Raw genomic sequence first — 8133 nt, 5'->3', positions numbered from 1 at the left:
TTATTATTGTATTTTGTGGGGACCCGGGGATTATAAATAACACCACTGATTTATGGACTCCCCGGACGTAAACATTAAGACATTGTTCTGGTTAATAATAACTGCGGTTATTAATATTCCTTTGGAAACTTAATCGGCATTTTCGGTGTTGCTGACTGCATTTCCTTCTTGTTTGCAGAGGCCCAGATGGTCCACGATGGTGAAAAAGTTGCAGGGTGAGTCATTAAATCATCTACATCAACATGAAGCCAACTTTCTATGCGTTGTGCGCTTACCAGGCATCTGTCCCGAATTAAATCATTGAGTTCCTGACAATTTTGGTAAGAGCAACGCACTTAATTGCCCCGCGAACCTCGATCCTTCCTACCACGTAAAAATGATGGTCGTTTTGTCGAGACACCCGCTAAATCAGTTTCGGCCTCAAAATTGAAAGATAATGTAAATTTACTTATTTATGGTAACGCGTTTGGTGGATGTCGGTACCTCTGGAGGGTGCACGAGGTTTAATGGGGCGTCGGTGTGTTTTTCGATTTTTGGCGATGCGTGTTTGCAACGCGGAAAAACGGGCGACTGTCACGAGGAAACGATTCAAATTTTTTCACGTTTCGACACGCTCACGCTTTGATCTTTCTTAAAAAATTGGAAGAAAAGACCAAGATCCTGGGTGTCATAAGAGGCGACTTTGACATATACCCAACTGACCAAGCTCAGTCACTAATAGACGGATAAATTGAAGGGGCCGGGAAACTAACTAGAGGAGCTCATAAAGTAAAGTCGATAATATTCTCTTTTTCCTCAAGTTAATTGGGCATGTTTCGCGAATCTGGTTGCAGCAGGGGCACTAGTCCGCTTCTCTCTGCTGAGAACTGCGAGTCCTCGTGAAGTCTCCCGTATAATAAATACATGTTCTGCCTACTCCCAGTCGGTCGGGCCTAAATTCTAAATTGATACCCCCAGGGGCAATTTCCAATCAATTGTTACAGCAATAGCCACTAGGTTTCCATGACAATGTAAAGACTAATTGATTGCGATTAGTCAGAGTGATAGTTAAAAACGATTTAATTGGAAACACTTATGAAGTGGTTTAAAAACCGGCCCTTGTACGCATAAATCCCATCTAGTTTTTAATTAGTAATTTTTCACGTATGTTAATTTCTCGTAATTTATCGTTATTTTCGAGCACTCTTCGTTTACTGGTTCGATTCATAACAATTGATCTGTCTTTGTCGAACGCATAAAAGTCGAAATTTCGAGGTAACACCAATCGTTATAATGCGGGAACATTTGTCAAAGGACACCCCACGCGTTTTCCTTTATTTCGAAATTTATTCTCCCGTATTTACATTGACATTTTCTATGTTTTATGGCTCATTTCGAAAGTCCGTATGGGCTACCAGTAGGGAACCACTTCCTTCCTATGGTACCCGGCGGGTATTCTCGGAACGGGCCGCACATAACAGCCGGTCAGGGGCGTACAATTAAATAAAATGCTGATCGGGTCCAAGATCGTTAATGCTTTATTTCAATAAAGACAATAATATGTAATACTATACATCTAACTTTGTACAATAAAAACAGAGAAATATGTTTATGTACACAAATAAAATCAGGCTTAAAGAAGAGCCAACAAAAATATATATTATAATAATTATTACTTAAATTTTATTCGTAATGATAATAATAGTAAGAATAATCGTAAAAATCTTACAATTTGTTCGTGTGTGATATGGTAAACTGTTCGTCGAATAACAATAATAATAATAATAATAGTTAATTGGCTAGAGACACGAGCAACAAATAAGTACGTGGGAATAGGACTTCTTTTTAATGAGCGTTGCACGAGAATGGTGAAGGTGTCAGAATTCCTACGTATATTTATTTATACCTTTCGGAAAATCGCACGGTGCCACGGAAGTCAAGTGTCTTGTAACAAACAGAAACGGAGTTTGAGAATTGTACGCGCTGCCGCTGCCGCTGCCGCTGCCACTGCCACTCTGCATCACATATTGCACAATTGACTGACTCTATGACACCGCAGGGTTTTCCATAACTTAACACGTAGTACAATCACAATGAAAAGAAGATCAGTCCCAATCGCCGATTTAATTTGTTACCAATAACGAATTTCCAACATAGGAACTCTTAAGCCTGTCCAACATTATAAGCTCTCCTCGCTCTCTCTCTCTCTCTATCTCTCTATCTATCTCTGTCCAAACCCAAAACAAGAAAATGGGTCCGCTAATTAATATTCGAGATTGTGCTAGTTCGATTAAAAATCACGTTCTCTTAACGCAACAGTAATCGTCGAAATGAAACCTAACATTGCCATTGTCAGCCTAACGGTTTTGTTCAGTATCACAGATAAATTACTAAAATGCATCTTTATTATACAAATATACATTATTGTGCAGATTCAGAATCTGCCATTAAAAGTCAACGAACGGTCCGTGTCGCTCTGAGTTTTGTTCTTTGCACTTGCCCTCGATTGGATGATCGTCCTGAAACAAACAATGCGGCTTATTAGGGACCCAGGGATGTGTTTATTGTTAATGCAGACAGACAGAAGCCTTGGAAAAAATCACAACCAGTTCAGTTTGACATTACTCTCAATGTGCTTTCATTCGACCAAACAAAGTAGTTTTTCCCAAGGCTTTCTCAACCTTATTAAATCCCGCAACGTATCACGACCATCTAAAGGAAACCAATCCGACTATGACATAATACATTCTTAAGAAACACCTTTACAATGGAGAGATAAAGTCAAAGAATTTTAAATTGTTTTCCTCTAATCTCTCATCGGCAATTTGTTTTGTTATTCGACCGGACATTATTCGAAATCAATAGATAGACCCGTATTAGTTTACAAATTAAATTTTCAATTTGAAGGAGCTTTGCTATTATACAGAGTGATTCAATGATAAATCGGTAATTCGGCAGCACCATGTCAGATATATGTCTCTTGAACGTCCCCCATTTTAGTGAACGATTACCGAATGAGTATATTATACACACCCATTTATGCTGGACCAAAATGAATGAAAGTCCTATCGCCACCTTTCAGACGTTGACAAATTGAGCGAGATTTGGACCGGTTGAGTGCAACAAAGTAAAGAAAAATTACTTACGTTTAACGCAGTGGAGACCACGCTGCTCATACTGGCGATACGAAGCCTCCGTTCAAGCTCTGCGAGCTGTGCACAAAGAGAAATCGAATAGAACAACATAATAAGGGAAGTTGGTGGAAACTCCTTACCTCTTGTAAAAGGGCTTAAAAGCCGCGTTATCGCCAACACTCCCCGAAGAAGAATTCATCGGTTGCGGATTTTGTGCCTGCGTCCTCTGAGGACTGTTGACCCTCCCGAAACCGCCCAGAAAGCCGCTGTTGCTCGAGTTCTGAGGGTACCCGCTGTTTGAGCACGGCGCCACGTTGCCGTTCAGGTTCGATACCTTGAGGTTGGGAGGCGTCTGTGGAGGGGTGTCCGTCTGGACCTCGGGAAAACCCTGCTGACAGTGGCCGGCTAAAAAATTGCCGCTCGAGTTATACCTGCAGGAGAAAGTCCTGTTTACATGCCGCGCAAATTAAGCAATTGCAGGCAGAACCGCACCTGGAACTGGGCAACGCGAACCCGTTCGAACTGCCCAACCACTGACCCCCTTGGCTGGGCGGCGGCGGCGGCGGAGGGGTTTTACAGGCGGCCGTGTCCGCCAAACTCCAAATTTTGGGCTTCGAGGGTGGCAGAGGCACTCCACAGTCCGAGTTCTTGATTTCGGACTTGAGTGCATAACCGTTGCTCAGAATGTGATGCATGTTGTTGCCCAAAATGTCGTCTTTGCGATCCTCGTCTGTCATGTCGTCGTCGTCCAGATCTTTCGTGCGCTCCGATTTTATTCTGCCGTGTATGTCTGCGATGGAAAAAAGCGATATGTCTAACTGTCAATGCCCGAAATGAACCCCTTTATTCGTCCTGAGGGGCGCTGTCTCTTAATAAAATATCATTTTCATTTTGACACCCTTTACTCTCCGTAATCATGTTCGCGGCTAATGTGCCCTTTGCAGCCCCCGAACAAACAAATGCTAGACCGGGAGCTTCTTCTAAAATATTTTTTAACCCATTCCCCTAGGTCAAAAGCAAAATTCAATACATAAATTCCTGATTCCCATAACAAGTTTGCTTGCCAAATAATATTTTAAAAATCTTCAAAAATTCGCCTATAGAATTGCACCATCTCCCGGTATACGCTCCTGGCACTTGCACCCCCCTAAACAGCTTTAAATAAAGATCTTTCCCTAACTATATAACCCTTAATTATATCAGAAGGGCTCCGGTCTCGTTCAATTATAAAATCGCTGCGAACGACCCTCGAATGCGGCCTTTAGGCTTTTAACTCCCTATTGTTTTCTAATTTCTTCCCCGAATTAGTCCGCTTTTCGACGTTTCAATTGGGGATTTGCGTCGCGTAGCTTACCGATCTCGTCGCGCTTGTCCTCGTCGTCTTTGTCCTTATCGTCGCTGTCGGACACCAGCGCGTCATCGTCGTCCTCGGTCTTGTTCTTCGGCTCCCACGTCATTTTGTTCTCTTTCTTCAATCTTCGGCGGGCGTTTGCGAACCACGTCGACACCTGAAACAATAATGTTCATCTTCAAACATTAATTGGCTGGAGGGAAGTGGTGGATTGATTTAATCTCAGCTCATCGAAATTTGACCGAATTTCTAAAAACACATTCTATTTAACACTAAACGTATAAGCAATCGCATTCTTTTACCTGCAAAGGCATTAAAAAATTTTTACCTGTGTCAAAGTCATTTTGGTGATAATCGCCAGCATAATCTTCTCCCCTTTGGTCGGATAAGGGTTCTTTTTATGTTCGTTCAGCCACGCTTTGAGGGTGGCAGTCGACTCCCTCGTCGCGTTTTTCCGCCGTGCCGCCAAGTCGTACCCGGCACCGTATCTGCAAAAGTGATTTCGTTACGTGATTTCGTCCCATTTCTACCAAAAATATTCATTATTCCGAACTACAATAAAATCCAGGTTCGTCAAAAAAGCAAATGTTTTGGCTCGTATAAATAATTAGCCAATTTGGCAAATGGTTGAGGTTAGAAATGCAGCAAGTGTCAAATTTCCAATATCATTCCCTTGTCAAAGAGTCAGCCTTAGCCGGGGGAAAAAACATCCGCTTTCCATGGCGAGCCGGGATTTTTCAAAAATTACAATACCATATACAAGAGGTAGTTACATGGCAGCTGTATTAAATTAAGGACAGACATGCAATCAGAACGTTATATTGGACGGAGATTTCTGTTTTCGGAGGTCTTTCTCTCTTTCTCGCGATACCTGAGGCCGTAAAAGAAACAAAAGTCCGAGGTGTCAAACCTCTCTAAAAGGCCCCAAAATAAAGAACCGCGCCCTCTCCGATAGTATCGGGTTTCATTTCGGGAGAACAATGGGATCGGTAATTGAACAAATAAAGCATAATACTATGTGTGTTGGCAAATCTTGCAGACACCTCGTTTAACAAGTCCCGGACGGGATCTGTTGAATAAAAAATGAGATTCTCGATAAATATTTAAGAGACTTTTATTATTTGCCATCAGCAGTGCGGGTTATTACGGCTCTTAATGCCCCGTTAAAACGCGTCAACGGACTCGAGTAAACTTCATAATATGGAACAATTCACCCTCAAAACGCATTTCCACACACTCATCCCAAAAAAAAAAACAGATTTATCACGAGAGTCAATTATTTTGTGCAGAGCTGCCAGACCGGGAAATGCATGGGGGCCTCGTTTTCCGCAAGCGAGGGTTTTGATTATACTTTGAGTGGTTTCACCCCTATTAAACTCTCTGTGCTACTTTTTTCCCGAAGAGCCTCGAATAGACATCGAAAAGGCGGCGAAATGCACAGGCGCGGACTCTAGCAAATTTAGAAACTATCCACGGAATACTTTCCACGGCCTATCCTGACCTGAAAAGTTCTTTCCTATTTCCACCGCATGCCGCCGTTTGCCACACTTCCCCCCCGAATTCCCCCTGCTGACTTGGGGTTTTCTCCTGCAGCGGGGCGGACAGCCTTCCCCTCGACGTTTAAGTCTTTTATAAGGGTAGATTGATGGTTTAATTGAGTTTAGTGTTTTCCAGTCAATCTGGGGTGTGAATAGCTGTTTAGGATTTATGGAGCTAGTCGGGGTGTGCTTGGAGAGGCGGAACGCGTCGATGCTAATCTGTCGGTTTTGTGGAGAGAAAATTATAGTCATTTTGCTGCATCTAGTCTAGAGGTTGTTTTAGAGAGGGGAAGAATACAACCAATGGCAGTTCTGGGTACAGTGACGACAATAATTGCATTTACGACCTGTTAGGCTAAGACACTGAGCAGAAAAAATGTAGCCTTTTGAAAGACTTTTTAGGGCTGTTAAGAACCTCCCCCCGCTCAATGATGCTTAAATAATTCTTTATTGGTTCTATACTTTACTTCCATTATATTTATATATTTAACTCTAAATGAGAACGTAAACTACGCGTCTAACTTGTCTACGGTGTCAACACTTAACCAACTCTCGATTTGTCAACGATTTTCTCCATTCTCTTCTCAGTTCGCTATAACCGTTTGTAGTTCACCCTTCTGACACTCATAAATCAGAGTCGCGCAACGGAGCTTCTTCAAGGGGAAAAGAGAATTTAAGGACAAAATGTTTGGAAAATTATTTAAGGCTGTTAGAAACTTTACTACGCCTTTCACTTTTTTATTATCACGAAGTCTCGGCATTTATCTAAAATGTCAGAATTTTACGTTCCTGATCCATATAAATCACGGTCGTCTCGAGAACATTTTGCAAGAAGAAATGAAATAAAGAAGAAACACTTCGATAATAATCCAAAACTGTCGTAGATTTGCTACGCCTCTGACTCTACAGCCCCAAAGTCTCAGCACTTCTCTATAGACGTATGTACTTTTTTTACGATTTGTACAGACATTTGAGAGTGCACAGAAGGGTAAGCGTAACAACGTCTACTAGTCAAATCGGACCCCCTCGGTAAGACAAAATGGCTGAAAACGGCGCTCGTATATCGATTGGCGTATGGGGACGTCTGTCGTCGCGACGCCGCAGGTGAAAAGCGCCCTTCGTGTCGTGGCATTGCACCATTATTTCCCACTTTTGCGGTCGCAGTCGATAAAATCGCTATCGGATCCCCTTTTGGGCTGATCCGCAGACAACTTACCCGTAGGCGGCCAAGGCTGGATCGTAAGGATAATACCCTGTGGTCGGTTGGAGGCCCGCGCTGGTCCACGCCGGCATATCCGTCGCCCCACTGGCGTCTTTCAGGCCGTAAGGGTTGCTCTGAAAAAAAAAAAATGACTATGAATATCGGAAAAAAAGATGGCAAACGAATGCGGCCATCTTGGAAAAATATTCAAGTCAAAAAGGATTGCCACCAACAGCTGATCAAGATGGTCGCTGATTTTTAACGTGGCAACTAACTTTTGAAAAAAAATCTCCAATCTGTCAGCCGTATTTGATTCGATTCGCTCTTATTTTCGCCTGTCAATATGAAGACATTTTAACCTCCGAATTTCACAATATCGCGTGTTTGTCTAACGGTTGAAGTTTGTTTGTCTTAGTATTTAATAAGGGTAGGTTTACATTGCCATAAATTTTACGAGGCGTTAAGTGTGTTGTTTCTACCGTTAACGAGGTTCTAATTTTTTTCACTACAAGCATTGATTGAGTCTTCTGAAGTCAAAAATTTCGGAAATTTTATTATATTTTTCGCTCGTAACTGCGTTGAAATGACCAGACTTGAGTATCATTGACTTTTTCACTGTCCTAGGTGTCTGTGATAACTGCGATATTTTTGGTTTTCGGTTTGTCTAGAGTGTGTGATATTTATTACAAATTTTTGGTCGAAGGTCTCGTGATTTTGCTTTTGCTTTTTAACAACCGCACGCATCAGCAAAACGAATAAAGCTCAAATTATCACCTCTCTCGCTGCAGAAAAAAATTGCATTCAACCTTATTTGTCGATGGACGAGATACCGGGTAATTTAAGGATGTCGTGTGTGTGCACAATGACAATGGCGCGTTATTATTGTTATTACTTTTATTATTTTGGTCCCGGTGCGCACGGCACTCCGTC

General features: G+C 42.1%; 1 protein-coding gene across 5 annotated transcripts in view; it reads right to left on the bottom strand.

Annotated features, from left to right (window-relative positions):
- Positions 1–1498: 1498 nt before the first annotated feature.
- Positions 1499–8133, bottom strand: part of LOC136411772 (homeobox protein caupolican-like) — a 38743-nt gene continuing 32108 nt past the window's right edge. For 4 of the 5 annotated variants that reach the window (XM_066394470.1, XM_066394469.1, XM_066394468.1 and 1 more), the window contains 7 exons: positions 7219–7337; positions 4793–4952; positions 4468–4621; positions 3606–3903; positions 3254–3544; positions 3126–3191; positions 1499–2498 (listed from right to left, as the gene is read on the bottom strand). In XM_066394470.1, coding sequence (XP_066250567.1) covers positions 3152–3191; positions 3254–3544; positions 3606–3903; positions 4468–4621; positions 4793–4952; positions 7219–7337 — 1062 coding nt within the window. In that variant the 3' untranslated portion in view covers positions 1499–2498; positions 3126–3151. The remainder of the gene's footprint in view (positions 2499–3125; positions 3192–3253; positions 3545–3605; positions 3904–4467; positions 4622–4792; positions 4953–7218; positions 7338–8133) is intronic. The other variant, XR_010752349.1, reaches the window with a different exon arrangement.

This window comes from Euwallacea similis, chromosome 10 (assembly GCF_039881205.1).
Source record: "Euwallacea similis isolate ESF13 chromosome 10, ESF131.1, whole genome shotgun sequence".
Classification (NCBI taxonomy): domain Eukaryota; kingdom Metazoa; phylum Arthropoda; class Insecta; order Coleoptera; family Curculionidae; genus Euwallacea; species Euwallacea similis.
This window is presented reverse-complemented; position numbering and strand designations above follow the sequence as displayed.